This window comes from Diabrotica virgifera, chromosome 3, assembly GCF_917563875.1.
Source record: "Diabrotica virgifera virgifera chromosome 3, PGI_DIABVI_V3a".
Classification (NCBI taxonomy): Eukaryota; Metazoa; Arthropoda; class Insecta; order Coleoptera; family Chrysomelidae; genus Diabrotica; species Diabrotica virgifera.
The window spans coordinates 269771878-269793565 of NC_065445.1; the positions used below are offsets into that span (position 1 = coordinate 269771878).

A 21688-nucleotide genomic window follows, 5' to 3' on the forward strand; every position below is an offset into this window, starting at 1 on the left:
GAGGTATCACTTGCCATAAGGTCCCATTTAAAATTATCTGTCACAGTGGCGCTGTAAAGTCATCTGTCATAATTACGTCACCTGTCATGACTTGTTAAGAAGCTTACGTCCGTTTATTTCCTCCCTCCAAATTTCACTATTATAGGTATAACCGTTCAAAAGATACGAGGGGGGGTACGGACTTTTGACTAGCACTGTATAAGCACTGTGAACCGGTGAAACTTACAGATCATATAAATAATATACTTTTTCAAGATTTTCATAAATTTTAAAGATTTTTTTGCCAAAAAAAGGAATCAACATTATTTTAAGCTTTACTTGCTTAATTTTGATACTTGAAACTTGTTTAAAAAAAAATAAAACTTTTTTAACACTAAAAAAGTTGTGATGATTTTTCACCGAAAAGTGCTTCATTTTTTGGTTATTAACGTTGAAATATTTGATTTGGAATTTGTCGAATAAGAATCTACTTTTCATTAGCTCCAGTTTTGCTTATACTGGGTCTACATGCTTCATACATATACAATTTTTTAAAATTTTGTATACGCTATATTTTTTCTAAGAATATTTTTTCGATAAAATACTTAATTTTGGAGTTATTTGCGAAAAACCGTCTAAGAACGTGTTTTTTTTTTGTTGAAAAATGAACATATTCACTCGCAAATAATTCAAAAAGTATTGATTTAGTGAAAAAACTAGATAGAACAAAAGTTACTTAGAATTAATCAGTTTATCCATTAACGCACGTATTTTGAATGTATGTTTTTTCACCCCCAAAGGGGTGGCACGCATACTCAGGGCAAAATCACATATCGACACAATATCTCTTTTTTTCTTTGGCATAGTAGCTATGGACTATTGATGAGAAGTTGTTGCGAAATTAAAAAAAAAAAGAAAAATGATCTTTTTTACATTGTCGTAATTTATTTTTGGAGTAACTACTTCCCAAAACAACATAAATATCTGTAAATTTGTTTTAAGTAAATGGTCGCTATAAAGGGGCCTACTTCTTATGGCCGCCTAGGGCCCCATGATGCCTTAAACCGTCACTGTAACAGCTCAAATAAAGTTTCATTAAAAAAAAGAAGGATTATTGGAAATATTGGGAGTGTATACTAAACTCTTACAATTCTGTGGAATATATTTTCTCAAAATATTTTTATTCTGTGTAAAAAATTTAATATTTTTAAATATTTAATAATGTTAAATAATTTTCTCATTTGTTATGGTGCAAATAAATTCTATTTATTTAAAAAAAACTGTAACAATACCTATCCCCAGCTTTGATAGAGCCAAAGGAGATGCTCGAAATATTTTGGGTAACATACAAGATAAAACAACTATATAATAATAATGAACATTAAAATTAAAAAATGACGTTTTATTAAACCTAATCTAACAAATTACGACATTTCAATAGCTGATCGGGGTTTGACTAGTCAAACCCCGATTTCATAAAATTAAATTTCGACCTTTGCCTGACCAACTTAGTCTCTCCTAGGTTTGACTAGTCAAAGGCTGAAACTGTAATTTATTTCGGGCTTTGACTAAGACCGTCAGTCAGACCTGAGGATTGCCTAGTCAAACCTAGGAGTGCCTGAAATTCGGGCTTTGACTATAACATATATACATGTTAAAATATTCGTAGATATTTAAAAGGTGATGCAATTGTAAGGAGAATTGTAAAAGAAATTTTATTTTCACATACACTTACTTTAATTTCTTTATTTCTTGTCTGGATTCGTCTCTCTTCGGAGATCCCTCTGCAGTCTATGCGTTTGAAATGATAAGTTGACAATCATATGGAATTTCAAGTTTGGGTATAGTTTGACTACAAAAAAGTTTAATACAAAACAACACTAGCACTTTAAAGACATACATTTTACTAAAAAGTTTAATGTAATGTAATGTGTTCTGTTTTTATGTGTTTTAGCTTGAGTTATTCTGCGCTGTCAATGTTTTACAGTTCATATTTCTTGCCTTAAGATTAGATGGATTTATATCATGGTCCTGGGAGGTGGTATTTGTTCCTCTTTGGATTGTTATGTGTCTTTCATTGGTAAGTACAATGTACATATAAAATTTTTATAACATATTTTAAGAAGGTTATTAGGCCTCTATGATATAGATATCATAAAAAACAACAAAGCACCGGAAGAAAACGGTATCATTGCAGAGGTTTTAAAAGATGGTGGCGAAGGACTTCAAGAAGAAATCACTGAGTTAATATGTGAAGTGTGGATCAAAGAAAAAATACCCAATCAGTGGAAAGAAGCTATCCTATGTCCTGTACATAAAAAAGGAGACGTTACAGAATGTAGAAATTACAGGGGAATAGCTCTACAAGATACAGTATATAAGATTCTGGCCATATTAATTAGAAATAAAATTAAAACAAAAGTTGAAATTTTTTTAGGTGAATATCAAGCGGGTTTTAGAGCACACAGATCGGTAATAGACCAAATTTTTGCAATGAAACAAATTTTATCTAGCTCATATGAATTCAACCTAGCATTAAATATGTTATTTATTGATTTTAGACAGGCATACGATACCATAAAAAGAAGTAAAGTATATGAAACGCTAGAATATTTTGAATTTCCACCAAAAATAGTAAGATTGACCAAATGCATACTTAGTGACACTAAAAGTAAAGTTATGATAGAAAGACGGGTTTCGGATAGCTTTATCACCAATAGAGGCCTTCGACAAGGTGACCCGTTATGAACAGATTTCTTCAATTTAATTTTAGAGAAAATTTTACGAGAATGCAACATCTATACTAAAGGCACAGTATATCATCACAGGCATCAATGTGTAGCATACGCAGATGATATTACCTTAATAACAAGGAGACCTGCGGAATTGATAGACTAGAGAGAACAGCCAAGGAATATGGTTTAGAAATAAACGAAGAAAAAACGAAATATATGGTGATGAAGGGAAATGAAAATCATCTGGGACAGTCCTTTAAGATACAAAGCCCAAGTAAAGAATATGGTGTGCCTTAAATTGGCAGAATTGTTTGTATTTCCTTCAGAGTTGAGACTTCTGAGCTTCACCGATGAGGCATAAGGATGCTGAAATAGCTATATGGAGATGGTGGTCCAACTCTGAATCAAATATAAACAAAACCTGCCTTGATCTTTTTTATCTTTTTCATTTTTACTCAGTTTGAGTATTTAGAAACTGTCTTTCGGTCCTTTTCCTTGACGAAGGGAAAGGTAAATGCGTGGCCTAAGCGTCCTCTATTTTCTTTCTCCTACTTTCGTCGTCTCTTGTGATTATATATTGTAAAATCCGGAGATATGGGATGCAGCCAGAAAGCAGTTTATTAACGAAAAGTCTTGGATTTAAAATATTGTTTATTATATTTTTATTTCAATTATTCTAATTGTTTAAAAGGTAGTAAACTTTGCATCTGGGGCTTTTCGTTGTTTTCCTCGTAATACGAGAGATGTCGCTGAATTGCGTTTCAGAGGTGGGTTCATTGCATTGCGATGGTTTGCCTTAAATTGGCAGAATTGTTTGTATTTCCTTCAGAGTTGAGACTTCTGAGCTTCACCGATGAGGCATAAGGATGCTGAAATAGCTATATGGAGATGGTGGTCCAACTCTGAATCAAATATAAACAAAACCTGCCTTGATCTTTTTTATCTTTTTTTATCTTTAAAGAATATAACTTCGAAATTGGGAGCAACACTAACAAATAGGAACGAAGAGAACCAAGAAATCGCAAAAAGAATGGCGAAAGGTAGTAAGAGTGCTGGGAGTCTAACTAAGATAATAAGGTCGAAGATAATATCCAGAAAAGCAAAAAAACGTATATATACAAAAATTATCCGACCCACAGTACTCTATGCTAGCGAGACCTGGACATTAAATAAAGACAAGGAAATAAAATTAGATAGATGGGAACGAAAGATCCTCAGAAGGATATACGGAGGTCTAAAAGAGGGGAATATCTGGCGAAGAAGAACGAATGAAGAAATAATGCAAATATATGGACAACCAAAAATAACAACACTCGCCAAAATTCAAAGATTAAGATGGCTCAGGCATATAGCAAGAATGGAAGAAGGAAGAGTTCCCAATGAACTAATAAACACGGAGGCTGGTACAAAAAGAAAAAGAGGATGCCCCCGAAGAAGATGGTTGGAGTCGGCAAAAGAAGATCTGAAGTCGCTGAGGGTACAAGATTGGAAAAACCTAGCACAAGACAGAAAGAAATGGAAGAAAACCATTGAAGCCTTGGGTCCCTGAGGCCTGTTGAACTGAACTATACATTAGTCCTCAGATGTATGTACAATGTATACTATCACATTGCAGAGCAGAAAATGATAATAGTCATACTGGCATGTCAGAATTGCGTTTGAAGTGAATACACGTTTAAACTGGAATGAATGAGACTAAGTGTGAAAAAAGCCTTTTATTAGCCCTAATAAATAATTCATTGAGACGATCATCGAGAAAAAATACAAAGGAGAGGATGTCTTGATCCCGCCTATACCGATGTTTCCAACAGATTTAGCATTTGATTTTAAGCCTCTGCAATTTCCATTGTATTTGGCTTTTGCCATGACGATAAACAAACCGCAAACAAGACCAATCGTTGGAAGTTTGCGGAATCAACTTAGAGTTTCTGTTTCGCACATGGATGCATGTTTCATGATAATCATGAAACGTGTTTTCACGAGTTGGAAAATCGTCATCGTTGTATATATTTACGAACAAAGACCAAAAATATTGTTATCAGAAAGCATTAAATTGATTAAACTTTTTTCGTACATAATGTTTTTGAGTAATTTTGTTTGGATTGATAATTTTTAATTATTGAACCTTGACACATTATTTAATTCTAAGGCGGTACGTAGTTCGCCGGGCCAGCTGGTTTTATATAATTTTGATTGAATTTACATAATAGAGCAACACATTTTTATTAAAAAAAATTATTGGATAGTTTGTTGTTGACCTAGTTGACCCTGTTGACCTTGTTATTTCTTGAAATTGATAATGACAGATTATTTATGAACAAAAGGTTTCTGTAAATATTAAATTTTTAAAAATTTGAAATATTCAAAGAAAAACGAAATTTTCTGTTGTTACAAAATCATATGTTGATCAATTTCCGTCGAAAAATTCTCCTTTATAAATTTTATGAAATAGGTACAGCCAAATAGGTATTTTGGTTTCAAAGAGGAATTGTGTAGATACCCACAAAAATAACACAAGGTAACCTGGACCTCCCCTGATGGTAACAGTAAGTCAAATGGATCACATCTTAATATATTCAAGACAAGAAACAGCCGTTATAGGCTATTAAAAATAAAAAAATAAAAAAAGCTACACAATGTACCAATGTATCTATAAAAATAATATTGTAGAATGTACTTATGTTTATAAGAAATTTATGACTATGAATCTGCAATCAATCACAAACAAGTCTGGCTAATTGGCTCTGCCAAAGCCATTTTTCAAAAAAAAAAAAAAAAAAAAAAAAAAAATTATTGTTTCATATGGACCTCTATATTTGAAAAATCCGCGGAGTGCCACCATTTAAATGGGTGCGTTTTTGAGAAAGGGGTGAAGAATTTCAGGTTAAATTTACTATCAAAATATTACATTTTAAAGTCAAAAATATTTTTATTTACAAAAATATATTCAAAAGAAAAGCAAAAAAAAACACGAAAGAAAGCAATTTTTTTTTGCCCCATAACTTTTTTCCACGGGGATATAGGTAGAGACATTGCTTCAGCAAAAAATAACTTACATTCTTTCTCTTTAAAGTGACGTTTAATAGAAGTCTCTAGGATTTATATTTTCCGAAATTGGATTTTTCAAAATTCGCCGCTTACAGCATTTTTGGGCCAGTTTCCCCATTATTTCGCAAACATTGTTCTGTAACTTTTTCCAACGCATTTCTAGGTATATACAATGGTACATTTATTAGAAAGAGGAGTCAATTACCTTTAAAATGGTCTATTGTATAAGGTTGCTTGACTATGTTGAAGCAAGTTCTGCTTTTTCAAGCTTTTATACTTTTAATGATTTTTGATATTTTTTATGATTATTTTTTAAATTTCTCATTATGACTTTTTTTCTTGTACATTTAGGGATATACATTGTATAATAGAAAACAACATATTTTCTTTACTTTAAAATGGTATTTCAAAAAAATCTAGGACTATTTTTAAACAAGTTATCCGTAGGATATCGAAGAGTATCCGTAATTTGAAAAAGTTTTAAAATTTTTTATTTTTTTTTTCATCTAGAATATAATTTTTTTTTATTTATTGCCAATTTACAATCTACTTCAATACAGTAATAAGTGAATATGATGTATGTTCTTGGCTTGTGGCAGGTGTCTTCCATTGACGACTCTCTGGAATTTACCTAGCAGCTAGGTCTTCTGTCCAAAGTCTTTTCAGACGTCTGTCAACCAGTGGGGGTTGAATAATTGGTCTATGAGATGATTTGGGTGGTCTGCGCTGCGATTCATGTATCTTCTGGAGTGGTCAGCAATCACATCATTGATGAAGGGGATGTTGAGGTCTGCATGAAGGGTTTGGTTAGACACATACCATGGGGCTTTAGCTAACATACGAATAGTTTTTGACTGGAATGTCTGTAGTATTTTGGTGTTGAATGGTTTGCTACAGCCCCACAGCTCGATTCCGTATGTCCACACTGGTTTGAGTATTGTTTTATAGATGGTCAGTTTGTTTTCTAATGAAAGTTGCGATCTTCTGTTGATTAGCCAGCTCATATTTTTAACTTTTAGGTCGAGGTGTCGTCGTTTGGCTGCAATATGTGATTTCCAAGTAAGTTTTTCGTCTAGATGAAGGCCCAGGTACTTTACTTCTGTTTTTATTGGTATAGGTGAATTATTTAGGTGTAGTTGTGGACATCTAATTCTTCGATTTGTGAAATTTATTTGACAAGGCTTGTTTGTGTTGACTTAGAAGAATATAATTGTATATTATAATATAATATTTAATTCCAAATAATTTTTCTTAATAATACTTTTCGATAATGTGAAATATAAAGGTACTTTACTCCTGAGCAAATTCATGTTTTTTAACATACCTCGTACACTATTAATAAAATTTTATATCTGATGATTGCATTTTAGGTTTCAGACTAGGCAGAGCATTTTATAAAGAATAACTTTTTTTCATAAAATGAATACTAAAAAAGTTTTCCATATGGTTCCAACTATTGCATGTGTATGTTATGTCACACTTTGAAAAAGCATATTATCTTGTTTAAAAATAGTCCTAGAATTTTTACAGTACACCATTTTAAAGTAAAGAAAATGAGCTTTCCTTTTTATTACACAATGTATACTCAAATATACAATAAAAAAGTTATAATGAGAAATTTAAAAATAATTGTAAAATATATCAAAAATCATTAAAAGTATAAAATTTTGAAAAACCATATCTTGCTTAAACATAGCCATACGGCCTTCTACGATAGAACATTTTAAAGGTACTTGACTTCTCTTTCTACTAAATGCATATACCTAAAAATGCACGGAAAAAAGTTACAGAACAATGTTTGCGAAATAATGGGGAAAATGGCCCAAAAATGCTGTGAGCGGCGAATTTTGAAAAATTCCATTTAGAAAACTATAAATCATAGAGACTTTTACCAAACTTCATTTTAAAGAGGAAGGATGGAAGTTATTTTTCGCTGAAGCAATGTCTCTACCTATATCCCCGTGGAAAAAAGTTATGTTCTTTCGTGTTGTTTTTTTGCTTTTCTTTTGAAAATATTTTTGTAAATAAAAATATTTTTGACTTTAAAATGTAATATTTCGAGAGTAAATTTAACTTGAAACAATTTTCCTGTAGACGTCTTTGTACCAAAAGTGCATAGCACTCACCCTAATTCACCCTGTGCCTAGGGACTAATTCACCCATTTTTGAAAAACGCACCCATTTAAATGGTAGCACTCCGCGGTTTTTTCAAATTTAGAGGTCCGTTGACTATATGAGACAATAAAATCTCGTTAACGTTGTAATTCCTTTTAGCATCAATAGCCTATTATGAACATAGACTTATATAACATAGAGTATTAGAGTGTCATGTTAAGCGAAGCGACACCATATTTTTTTCTGGATCAGTGCTGTTTCACTCTTACACATAGTAAAGCTGCGACATTAGTGCTCCCCTACCATTTCTATACCCCCACTTAGTTTCATGTTAGTTTCTCCACATAATGTGCTAGAAAGAGATAGCATCAAACCAGTCAAGGAGATCTTGTCGTCAAGAAGCGCGGAAGGTATGCTCAGGCTATGTTAATATATGAATCTATGATAATGAACTGTAGAAGTTTTTCTTCTTGCAGTACCGTCTCCTATCGGAGGTTGGCTACCATCACAGCAATCTTAACTTTGTTGGCTGCAGCTCTGAACAATTGTATTGAACTGCACCCATACCATACTTTCGCAACCAGGAAATCCTCCTGCGTCCCACTTTTCTCTTTCCTGAGTTTTTTCTTTATGTTATGAACTGTAGCAGGGAGTACTTTCCCCTCTCATTATGTGGCCTAGACAGTTCAGTTTTCTCGTTTGTATGGTTTTTATGACTTCGCATTCCTTCACCATCATCTGCAGAAGTTATAGAGGCGCAAGCATAGACTTAGATCATTGTCTAGTGATCTTAACATTGAGGGCTAGTATTTCAAACGTCAGCAAAGAAAATAAGACGGCTAGAAAGAAATGAAATGTGCAACAGCTGAGAGATGCAATAGTTGCAGAACGGTACTAGAAAACATCACCAAAAAGACTGAAGGATCAAAATGTAAATGGTGTACTGGTCCGGGATAAAGGAAGGAAGATATTGAAGCAGCAGCAAAACAGGTGTGCATGTAAAAATCATTGGTTTGTTGATGAATTTAAGAATATAACAATTTAAAGAAATAAAGCCTATAGAAAAATGGATAAGGATAAATGGAGATGAATGAGAAAGGTCTATGTTCATACCAAATTGTCAATTATTTTACAAGAAACTATTAAGTCACTGTATTGTATGTTAACTTCATTACTAGTCATTCGTATACAGTGTCTATCTTTGTTTTAGGTTGGTGTTTTATATACAATCATTTTTGCTGCCATTTTGTTAAGAACTCCAGAAGTTAACGCTCAACAAAGAAGAAGTAGTTTTATTTCTGCTGTTGGTTATACATTTCTAGTTATTCCTATACTTGTATTTCAAGTAAGTACTTTTAAAGTAAACAATAAAGAACTACTAGTTCACTTATAAACTATTAAACAATGTATTTGTATTATATTAATATGTAGCACTAGCGCCACCTGTTAGAAGTTCTATCAAATTTTGTTGTAACTTTATCGCGTTGCTGCCAAGCATATAATTTTTCTTTCTCTTTAATTCTTTACATATCTCAATTTGATTGGATTTTATTTGAAACCACTAATTGGAATGTACTTTTTAGGTATTATTAGCTGATAAACTAGACGACGATATTCGGTTATCGTATGTAGCAGTTGCCAGCCCACTTTTTGTATCTTTTATCACTCTTATTTTAATGTCATTTAGTGCCAAAGGAGGAAATAAATGTAAGTATACATAAATTTACAAGAGTTTACTAATAAAAGTTATGCTCTTCATCGATTTATCTCATCGGTTATATTTTCTTGGGTTTAAAAATGAAATTAACAATTCTGTCTACAGGTCGGTTGCAATGTTGCCACATACTTTAAAAAGTCGTGGAACTCGGTAATCAATCCTGGTATATTCTTCATCTTGTGGGGCTGTCTCCTCTAGTAGAGGTTAGCAGCTACACTAGCAAATATGTCTCGGTCCAATGCGGCTCTAAACAAGGATATTTAATCAAGGCCGGTCCAGTCTTTAACATTTCTTCAATCTACCAATGGATGATCAATTGCGCGAGGTGGTACTTTCCATTTCTCGTTATTTATCCTAGATAGCTAACTTTTCTAATTTTGATGATCTTTAGCGCTCTTTATCTGTACTTATTCTCATCAGTGATGGCCCACAACCCCGTCTGACACCTCGTTATATTTCAATTGGCCTTGAAGTATTACCATTGGTCAAATATTGCTGTCTGATTCCAATAAATACCTCCTATAATTTGAGAATCTCTTTTGTCGATTCCAATGTCGTTCAATATCTCCATCAAGGTTCTGTGATACACCTGGTCGAACACCTTTTCAAAATCTATAAAACGAACAAAAAGGTCTACTTGTTGATCTTTGTGCCAGAGGTTGAAGACAGAATATTGCTTCTCGTGTCCCCATGCTTTTTCTGAAGCTAAATTTTCTTGGCTGGTGATGTAACAAAAAAGAAAACTTCTCTTGGAGTGAAAGTAAAGAGAATGATAAACTCCAACCGAAGTAGAAAAGAGAAAGAACAGAAGTTTAATGTGTAACAAAATTAACAAAAATGAAAAGAGAAAGAAAATAGCTTCTCGTTGGAGAAGCCGATGAAACAAAATACTACTTTTGCAGTAGTATTAGTAGAGGAAGATGCAAAGATGAAGAGATGGGATGAACTAATAAAAGAAGTATGAATAGACAAACCCAAACCGAATGAAGTTAGGCTAGCGATATATGGATATGCAAAACTATATTAAATATATTAAATCATTAAATGTGAACATAAAGGAATAATAAGAATAAATGATATACAAAATAAGTAAATATTTATTAAAAATAACTAGCTAGATTTGCACAATCTCTGAGTTACAAAATGAATAGGATGTGACTCTAACATGACAAAAGGTATATGGTTACAATATTAAACAATATACCGTAATGTAACAATGATGTTACATGTTACAAAATTAAAATACCTCTTACTTATATATAGGGTACAACTCACATGAGACTACCTGTACCAAACGGTTATAGTACGTTTGCTACGTACAACTAAATCAAATACCGACAAATATAAAAAAAAAACTAATTTTCTGGGCTTATTCCTTGTGCACAAGTAACTTACCGTAGATACAATAGTTTGGGAACTTACTACACTAATATATAAATATGTTATATAACGAAACAAAGGTAAGCTAAATCTTAAAAAAAATAAACATAGTGCATCAACTAAATGCCTGTGATATGATACGCAATAGTTACTAAAATCACCAAACTGAATGTTCCCAAACAAACCTATTCCTTGAACAACTAAACAAAAGGTTCCCAGAAAATGAGCACTAGGATAGTGCCAAACCGTGCTTCCTGTAAGCACAGGTGTAGAAGATAGAAAATGGAGCTGCAATGCTCCAGCTTGCTCCCAGGTTGACTGTGACTGTAGCCGGAATAGGAGGTTCCTCTCAGGTGGTTGAGGGTCCATGACTTTCCATGTTGTGTTAAGTATATTATTTCCCCAAAAGGCTAAAACAAATAGTTTCCCAGTCTTAGTTTCAATTTCTAATCGAACATGTGTGAGTAAAAAAACAAAAGAAGAAATAATGAGGAACAAGTTTTTAGAATGAACAGCAATAAAAAAAACATAGCAAAGCTTATCAGATGTGAAAAGGTATGAGTGTGACCTTGATGTAGAATTTAAATACAGAATATGATATTTAGAACAATATATTATAGGATAATTATTATTAATGATGTTGGTATAATTCAAAAGAAATTTTGACTTTTGTATGACAAAAAAATAAGGTTAGGATTTTCTCTGAATGAATATTACTTATAGATATTGGATCTGCAAATTGGATTATTTCCAACAACATTAATTTAGAAATTCATATGTTTGGTTATGTTAAAAAAAATACTAGAAAAAGAATATAGAATTTTCCTGGACGGAATCTTAAATAAACATCGATTAATCTATATAAAATCCAAATAGAAATTGATTTGAATCCAACAATAAGATTCCAAAATTTTACAAAATCAATATAAGCGGTCATATAAAAAACCTGACTATATAAAAAGTGAATAATTACCGGGAATAAACTCCTAGTGGACTGCCGTTTTCCCTGGTTCAAGACACAGCTGGGTACTATAATATTATTTTAAAGTCAAACTGGGAACTGTAGACAAAACTTAATTAATTTCTGGAGATATTCTCCGCCATTTTGGGTACTGGTACTACACTATTCCGGCTCCACGAGTCAAGTAACGAGCGAAAGGCGCTTCTCCGTCAAGGTAAACGTCAAATTCTCTCAGAACACGAAGTCATATTCACCACTAGGTGGCGTGTAGTACGTTCGGGACACCGAAGTGTGACGTCACGTAAATAGTTGATTACGAGAAAATTAAAGAATTTAATTCAGAGATCAAGAGAAAATAATTATAAAAATAATTAAAAAGTTCAAAAATAATTTCGTAACGTAACGAACCGTTACAGTGAGCTCGTCACATCTTCTATATATTTTGATCTTTATGATTCCCAAGAAAAGGTTCAGAATGTTATTTAGTAAACCTATAAGGCGGACTCTTAAGTCTCTTAATCTTAATTAAAAAAATTAACTTTGTTTTTAGGGTGGTTCGGTATAAGAAAAGACTTTTGCTCGTTTGTACTAGGTGCTTGTCCGCTATTACAAGAATACGCCAACATAGCTTATCACAGCGAGAGACGCACCAACGGCGTAGAACTGGAGCCCCAGGTGGACATACGAGAAAAAGTTGTCAAGAGAGCCGATCTACTGAAGCCCGTTGTACCTATAATTTCTATAGAGATTCCAGACTGAATTTACATACTTTTAGGATAGGATTTGTCTTACTTTGTCTAAGCCCTTTATGAAATCTTTTCTGTTTTATCAGAACAAAAAGTAAGGAACGTTTAGTTATATACGGTATAGAGTACATTTTGGTATAAGGTTTAGATAATATAGAATTTGATAGACTTTAATCTATTCTTATTTAATGAAGTCAAATGATACAAAAAGAAGATCAAAGGTGAGGTTTTCTATTAAGAAAAGCATGAAATTTAGGTTATTATATTTTATTTTTTATTGTATTTGCGATTTATTTCATTACAACTAAATTATAAAGTGAAGGAAAATACAGAGGTAAGTAAGGTACAATAATAGGTACTATAGGTTTTTGAATTATAAATATTTGTTCATGTTTTCTTTTATCATCAAAAAATGCGTCACATAAAGCTAGTTTTTAAAGGTGGTTCTTGTTCATATTTCCTTTGGTTTTTCCTTAGAACATATCAAAGCAATCTTGTCCAACACTTCTCTGATGAAATTGTACAGTGTAATTATCCTAAAACTTCCTTTTCGATGAGTTTTTCTTAATCAGTTTCGATTTTTATCTAAAATGTATACACCTCTTCTTCTAAAGGTGTCTATCTTCTGGTGATGCGTATCATCAGATACTTCAGCAATACGGTATCGTCTGCGTATCTAATATGAAATAACAATATACCGTAATATTAAGAATTTCTTCTGTTTACCATACACCAATTTTCATTTTTAGATGCTCATTAGTCATTCTGCACCTCTATTTTTAATCAATTCCTTAGATACTTCTTCTGAAGAAGGTACTTTTTTCTGTTTCATTTTTTATGAATTAATATATGTTAATGTATTTCTCTCATTATCTATATTGTTCCCTGTAGCATGAAACTTATTGTACCTAAATTTGTCAAATTTTTCCAAATTTTGACCAGTTGGTATCGCTTGAAGACTTAGTTCTTCCTTGTCATCTTCATGTATTTTTTGTTTTAACATTAATCTAAGAATTCTTCATTTGTTACATATTTCTGTACATTATCACAATTGTTTAATTTAGATAACTGTTGTGAAGTGTTTCAAAAGGGCTTAGGATTCTTTAAACCTTTATTATAATTGAATATATATACAAGATTGGAAGTCTAAAAAGTGAACATACAATGATATACTATATAATACACTATAGAGGAAGAGTTTGTGGATAATATTCTAGAACATGTAAAGCATCTTTAGCAATGTTTAAATACAAAATTGAAGTTCTACTTGAAGAATAGTGATAGTAATAACAAATATATTCAAATCCATGCTAAAATTTCAATTAAATACTTCTATTAAATCTATAGTATTCATAAAGTCAATTTTGCGACAACCATCATTTTTGAGCTGTGTCGAATTGCAGCTACACAGGTCAGGCTTCGCGAGCGTAGTTGTATACAAACGAGTTTAAGCTCAGGTAGGTACCTACCGCTATAAATACAGCTCTAACTTCGTTTCTATTTCGAATTTCTGAATAAAGTTTTATAACAGTATTTCAAGATACCAAGGAATGTTTTTACGTAAAAAAACAAAAATCGATTTTTTTTAAATACAGAAAGTAAAAGTACCTATTACTTAAAAAGTAATTATTTAGAAAGAAAGTATAGGTAGGTAATACCTACTCAAAATTGTTTAGTTCTCTCTCTGACAATAAACTGTAGGTTGCATATTTTGCGGTGTTGCGAGATTATATGTTATAACGGTATGTTCGTTTCATAGAGTTCTAACCCTGTACATAAATTAGGATAAAGGACTGGACTTAGTTTTAAAAAAATGTGATTTTTATAGTTGTACAAATTGAGCTACGAGCTATATTCGAATATATATAACTGGTGTTATGTAACAAACGCAGCGGAAAATACACTTATGTGATATTTTTAAACAAAATTACAATTAGATTTTTTAAAACAGTTTATATCTTATTTCAGCTGGAAATTATGTTGTAGATGTTTTAATATTTAAAATTGCGACCAAAAAGGAAACTTTTATATTATTTAGTGTAAGCGCCAGGGGGTGGTTGAGTATGCACTTTTATGTCTCATATACATAATTCTTTGACGTTTTTTTGGTGCCTAGATTCGATTTTTCGAGGCTACCAGGATAAATTTGGGTTAAGTTTATTTGGGCCAAATTATAAAACTAACAAGGAAAACCAAATAGCAGAGACCAAAAGATGAGTTAGACTGGCATGTGTGGTATTTGGCAAACTAAGCTACATTCTTAAAAACAAAAGATATCCACAACATCTTCAGACCAAGGTATACAATCAATGCGTACTCCCTGTTCTCACTTATGGTTCCCAAATGTGGACGTTTACAAAAGCAAACAAGGAGAAAATCATAAAAACACAAAGAGCAATGGAAAGACAAATGTTGCACATAAGACTAATGGAAAAAAAGAGAAACGAGTGGATAAAGAAAACAAAAGTGAGGGATGTTAAACAAGAAGTTGCAAAATTGAAATGGAAAAATTTACCGGACACAATATAAGACAAAAAGAAGACCGATAGAACAAAATTCTTGTAAATTGGAGGCCGTGTGAATATAGACGAAGCAAGCATCAAGAAGCACGTGGGCTCACTCTTTAGTTGCTTAAATGATTGTATTTTTAAACTCTTATAGTTTGTTTTTAAACCAAGAGGAGTAAACTAAAAAGACAGATTCACACCCAAGAAAGTCACCAGAAAAGTCACCAAATACATCTTCTTTTTTGCTGGATCATATCGGCCTTCGACGGTAATCCATACATATTATATTATATTAATACGTCGCTAAAGAGTTCTAAAACGATTGTTTTTTATATAAAAGTAGACTAAAAATTAAAGTAATAACGCAGAAAACACAAAAATCGCCGATATAAATTAATTAACCTATGAAATGTCAGTAATGTCAAAATTTTATAAATGTCATTAGTGTCAATATTTGAAGGGTACAGGGGAAAAAGAAGGAAGGTCACTTTATGTATTATGTATATTAATGGTATTAATGTATATGGTATTTTTTTTAAATCATATGTTTGGTATGTTTACTCTGTGGTCACACGAAAACAATGTGTAACAATAAAAGCCTTCTTAACCGGTAACACCATGATATTCCCCCTTCTTCTTCTGTATAGGTATTTTATTATTCGTGTTATCTCATGACACAACTCATTTTTAACCAGTGTTATTTACGTATAATAAAGTATAGAATATTCCCTATCTAATGAATTATTAAAACAAAAAATGAACATTTCTGACATTCCTCCTTTTCCCCCTGTACCCTTCATTTGATAACAGTGGAGTAAACTTGCCTGAGGTTGGACCAATTACAAAGAAGAATTACGGCGCGGTAAATTTGAATTACTCCTCTTGATTTAAAAACAGACCATAGAGATATTTCATTTTACCAAAATGAAAATTATTACAGTGGAACCCCGATAAGTCGGCCCCCGATAACTCGGAAGTCCGGCTAACCCGGACTGATTTTCATCAGATAAACATTTTGATTTTCAATACTTTGTATTTTGACAACGACCCGATTTGGGCGTCGAAACGTTCATAAAATTATTTTTCAATTTAATTGTGGCTTATTTAGTTATGTGGCCTATTTAAAATAGTTAATTATCAGACAAACCTTTTAACAATAAAAATGTATGTAATATAATATTTTTGAGAGATAATGTGTATGTGTGTAATTTGAACTATACGATAGTAAAAATGACTCATAGCACACGCCGCAGAAACAACAGGCACCTGTCTGTAGTACCTATTCCTTTTTATTTCAAACTGTCTTAGCATTGTTTAGGAAAGACTATTTAAAAAATTCTTTTATAAACAATGGTCTTTAGTTTTCACTGTTCTTAAATAACCTAACATGGTTGTGACTGTATTGTGTGTCTTGTATTGTTCGCTTCCGTTTGCTTACGTTTGTGTTTGGTGTTTTTTTTTTAGTAATTTTGATGTATAGGTACTGTGCATATTTATAAATATATTTCATGTTATTTCAATTCTAATGGAGTTTATCTGTAAGTATACCGTATTTTATTAATTTTTACCATATTCTCCGGCTAACCCGGATTTTCGATAACTCGGATCGGCCGCGGTCCCGATTAATCCGAGTTATCGAGGTTCCACTGTACTTTTGAAAAAATTAACAAAATAACGTTCTATGAACTTTGATCCGGTTGTTAGAACCGGAGTTATAACAAAATTCGTGAAAAACAACTGCAAAATAGGCATTCGATGGGGCTTTTCCAAGTATAACTTAGCTTTCATACACGCGATTAACTTTTCAAAGCCTCATTTTAAAGGTAATTGTTTCAGCTTTAACAACACTTTGCAAAATTACTTTATCTTTATTAATAAAAAAGTTTAAACAATCAAACATTTCACTAAAAAATTGCGAATTAATATGTTTATAATATTGTGACTGGCTGAGTGGAGACAGCCCATGCCAAAAAAAGAAAAAAAATATGTTTACAAGAGATTTAAACAAAATTAAACTATAAACTTTGAAAATCTGGCCAGTGGAAATTATAGAATAACTCAAAACATTTTAAGCTTTGGTATATGTTTCTATGTTCATTTTTGACCAAGATTGGCGAGGAACTGCAAAGTGGGCGACGCCTGGTGGCAAATTTGAAAAGCATCAACTCGAGGAAAACATTGACTTGGTCGTTAATTTGTGTACATATTTGCGGTCAGTTTATTTTGTAATTAACAGTGAATTCGACTTAAAAACACTATTGCAGTGTTCCTCAGTATTCATTCCTATTATACTTTACGTAATGACGTAAACTAACTAATGCCAAATCACACATTTTGTTAATTTAAAGTTTGTATTAAACGTAATATTTTTTAATGTTTAAGCGACTGTAAAATTAAATAAATAAATAAAATGCAGTATATATTCTGTACATAGAATGTACATTGTTATACAAAATATTCCGGCCACCTCATAATTTCCAAAACACAATTTTTATAAAATAAATTCACCTAGTACTTATTTTTAATATTCTTCTTATATTTTTAATATAATTCACCTAGTACTGTTAGTGTAAAATAAATTGTAGTGGCCTATAAATTAAATTAAAAACAAAATTAGAAATTTTAAGATAGATTAATAATTAATTTTTAAAACGCTGTGTGATTATCGGGGGGGGGGGGGCAGATTTTAACAAATCGGTAGTTAGCATCAAATTTTAACGAATGCATACAGATGAAACATAATTTTGAGTTGTCTTTAATTGTCTTATTGGCAAAACACTCGTCTAAATTATTTTAATTTAACGTTTTAGAACAAAATGAATTGTTTTCCTTGAGTTATCGTCCATCTTTGAAATTTTGAGCGCCCTCTGTCAGAATTTAATTTTGCGAATAGGGAACTTTTAATAACGCGCTCTAAGGCGCACGGTCAGCTCAGCGAATGCGGGCGCGCTTAAATCAATTTTTAACATAATTTATTTTAAAAAATAATTAAGTTTGCTCACTTGTAAATGCAGGTTGTTAATGTTAATTTTATCATTATTTTTTATTGTTGTAACTACATTAACACAAAACAATATCTTATTTATATGACGTGAAAAAGTTTTGAATGTTTCCCCTTTTTGGTCGCAAAAGTACATGTGCTAATGTATACAGTGCTTTAAATAAAAGAAAGTCTACAGCCGTATTCACCACCGTCTAAGTACCTACTTCTTATTTGAGTACCGTGGCCAAATTTTAGGAGTGGGTAACTTCCATGACAATTTGCCGAAAACATTCTCGATATTGCGCGGCATGTAATAATTGATCTGCTGATAAGCCAGTCCATTGACGAAGGTTTCAGAGCCAATAATATTTCTTCCTACCAATTCCACTTTTTCCCTAGACCTTTCCGTTGAGTATTAACTGCAATATTCGGTATCTGCTACATCTCATTATACGTCAAGTCACTTTCGCCTTGACCTACTCTGTTTAAGACTTCTCTGTTTGAAATGCGTTGAACCCATAATATTTTGAGTATTCTGCGATACGACCACATTTCAAAGGCTTCTAATTTGTTAATCGTGTTAACCTTCATGATCCAGGTTTCACATCCATATAGTAATACAGAATACACATAACATTTCACTTGCACTGAATTTTCCAGTCTTAAACATTCATTGTTCTAATATCTTCTACATCATCCAGCCATCTTGTTCTAGGCATTCGTCTTCACCTGGACCATATTGGTGTCCGTGTCCAGTTAGTTATTCTTCTCAATATATCTGAGTGTGGCGTCTCTATATATGTCCTATCCATTCAAGCGAAGAGATTTTATGTATCTGATTATATTTTCTCCCTTCATTCTATGTTGTTACATTGTTGCCCAGTATCGTGCTCATTATTTTTCCTTTTAAATTTTAGAAGGCTATCTTCCTTTCTTGTTAATCGTCGTTGTTTCCATCCCATATGTAAGAAGTCTAAGCTCTTGTATAGGGTCATCTTTGTTCTCTTATTTAGAGTCTTGCTTTTCAGCAGATTTCCATTCATTTCATAAGTTTTTTTGCCTTTCATAATTCTTTCCTCTGTTCTCTCTTTTCCGGTAAACAACATAGATCCGGTGAAAACCTGTTCGTTCAAAAGAGCTGTTAAGAGTTATAGGAAGCGTTGGTAAATACGGTTGTAAATAATTTATTTAAAAAATATCTCTGAAAGAAGATTATTAATAACGTTGTTAATATAGTACCGTACAGGAAAACTTAGGACTATTATCAGTTGATACTTTTGGTTTATGCGTGCAGTATACATTCACACATATCTTCCATGAAAGTATTTGGATATTGTGATTTTTGGAATCAAATATAATGCTTTAAACACAGGACTGTTCTTTTTAGGTTACTCAGGTTACTTTTCGCTGATTTACTGGTTAAATTAGAAACAACACTGTGGACTGTATAGGGCTTGTCATCGATTGTCATTTGTTTCAAGCTCCTGTCATGTGTCATCTAAATTAATATATCTACGTCATACGTTATTGGTAGGACCAATGATACAAACCAAAGACGTATGACGTAGATATATTAATATTAGACGACACATGACAGAAGCTCGAAACAAATCACTGTGAATGAAAAGCCCTATTACTTGTACTTGAATATAATTTATAATAGACTAGTTATTTAGATGGGAAATAAACCATCTAAATAGTTAATCATAAAAATGCCACAAGGAAATAGCTTCAGAACAACATGCACGACTAGGTCATATGCATCCACGGTGAGTAACTTGTGAATAGTTGTGAATGCTGTCCATAGATAAATTAACCTGTAGATTAGGCTAGCTATGGGCCGCTCTGTGCATCGAGGTGTAACGCGGATATCAAGGACGCAATTGGTCAATATTCATTTTGAGTGGTCTAGCCATCTCTGTCACTCATATGAGCGGTATCGCTTAGTAAAAAGAGAGATATGCTTTTTCTCATGAGGATCTTTCAGTCCGTCACGTTTTTCGATTTCTTTCTAACGCATTAAATTGCATGTCACATAAAAAACGCACGTCGGTGATTACATTTCGTCGGTGACATTTATAACATTTATTCTAGTTGTCAATAGATGGCGCTATAATCGAAAAAAAAATATTTACGGATTATATAATATATCTACGAATATAATCTGTTCAATTTATAAGACTATACAAATCAAAGAAAATACCATTTTATAAATGCAATAAACACAATTGATTTGATTTTATGCCAAATTGCAAATAAAATGTGACAACTGTCAGATTTAACTAAAATATGTCACTAAAATGTATATTATCACGGACTTACCTTTTTTTCTATCATTTGTGACGCACTGAAAAATGCTCATGAAGATTACGTTTTTTTGCTCAGTATGCCTTGTCTAGGGTTAACATGTCTCTGATGCTGTCTCTCGTTTCTGTGAATACGAAAACCTAGACATGCACAGGGTTGCCAGCTTACCAAATAATAAAAGTCTGAACATAAGCCACATCTGTCAAATATTTCACAGTCTATCGCCAACTATTTCAGTATCTACAGAGGTATCAACTTTTAATATCGTTCTCCGGCTTGATTATAATCAGCTTCAGTGGAAACGAATTATATTTCAACACGTAAAACGTTTTATATATATTTACTTTGTTAATATAATCGTTTGTTGTAAATATCCATTAATTAAATTATATATGTACATGTTATGTTATTGCATCCTAGGGCTTGTGTGATCTCGATTATCTGTCAAAATTTCATATCTTTTTTGATAATTTTATAGTGACTCATTGTTAGAGATTTGTGCCAATTATCGTGTTAAGTTGATATCAAATTTTTGAATATTTTGTACTTACTTTAGTATTTGTAATAAAGATACTATGTTAATTGCGTTTTTTATTCAATTGTTATTTAACAGGAATCTTAATGCTGACGGAAACATCATTTTGGACAAACAGAATAAAGTAAGAACGTGAAAATAATACCTATAAAAACTATTTGAAGACCAAAGAGTCGACGCCTTTGAACTAGAAAAAGAGGTAAATGATGAACTAACAATATTACAGCAGGAAGTTTATTCTGCAATAACACAGCTAAAGGATGGTAAAGCAGGCTCCGATAATATACAAGCAGAACTGCTCAAACTAATGAACAACGAATCAATAACAATAATCACAAAGATAGAGATAGTGCAAACACTCCTGACCATGGACTGCGCGAAGGCGGATATTTTCACGTTGCATAGTACAGTGCGTTTCGCATGGAAGTGGGGACTAAATCAAATTTCGTCTACTGCGCCGTGGTCACGAGTGTTTGCACTATCTCTACTCAACAACTTAAACAAATCTGAGTTGAAGGTGAACACACCGAATATGTGAAAATCATGCTTGGAAAGGTGGCAAGGCTGTATGTTGTCTCCTCTAATGTTCAATCTCTACTATGAAAGAATATTTATCGAAGCTTTGCATGAAACTGAAAAAAGTTTTCTACTAAACAATATCAGGTATGCAGATGA

General features: G+C 32.3%; 1 protein-coding gene across 1 annotated transcript in view; it reads left to right on the plus strand.

Moving 5' to 3' along the window:
- The window catches only part of LOC114328285 (transmembrane protein 185B), a 39784-nt gene extending 18724 nt beyond the window's left edge, over nt 1-21060 (plus strand). The window contains exons 4-7 of the mRNA XM_028277100.2: nt 1934-2059; nt 9088-9222; nt 9461-9584; nt 12486-21060. Coding sequence (XP_028132901.1) covers nt 1934-2059; nt 9088-9222; nt 9461-9584; nt 12486-12694 — 594 coding nt within the window. The 3' untranslated portion in view covers nt 12695-21060. The remainder of the gene's footprint in view (nt 1-1933; nt 2060-9087; nt 9223-9460; nt 9585-12485) is intronic.
- Nucleotides 21061-21688: the final 628 nt, after the last annotated feature.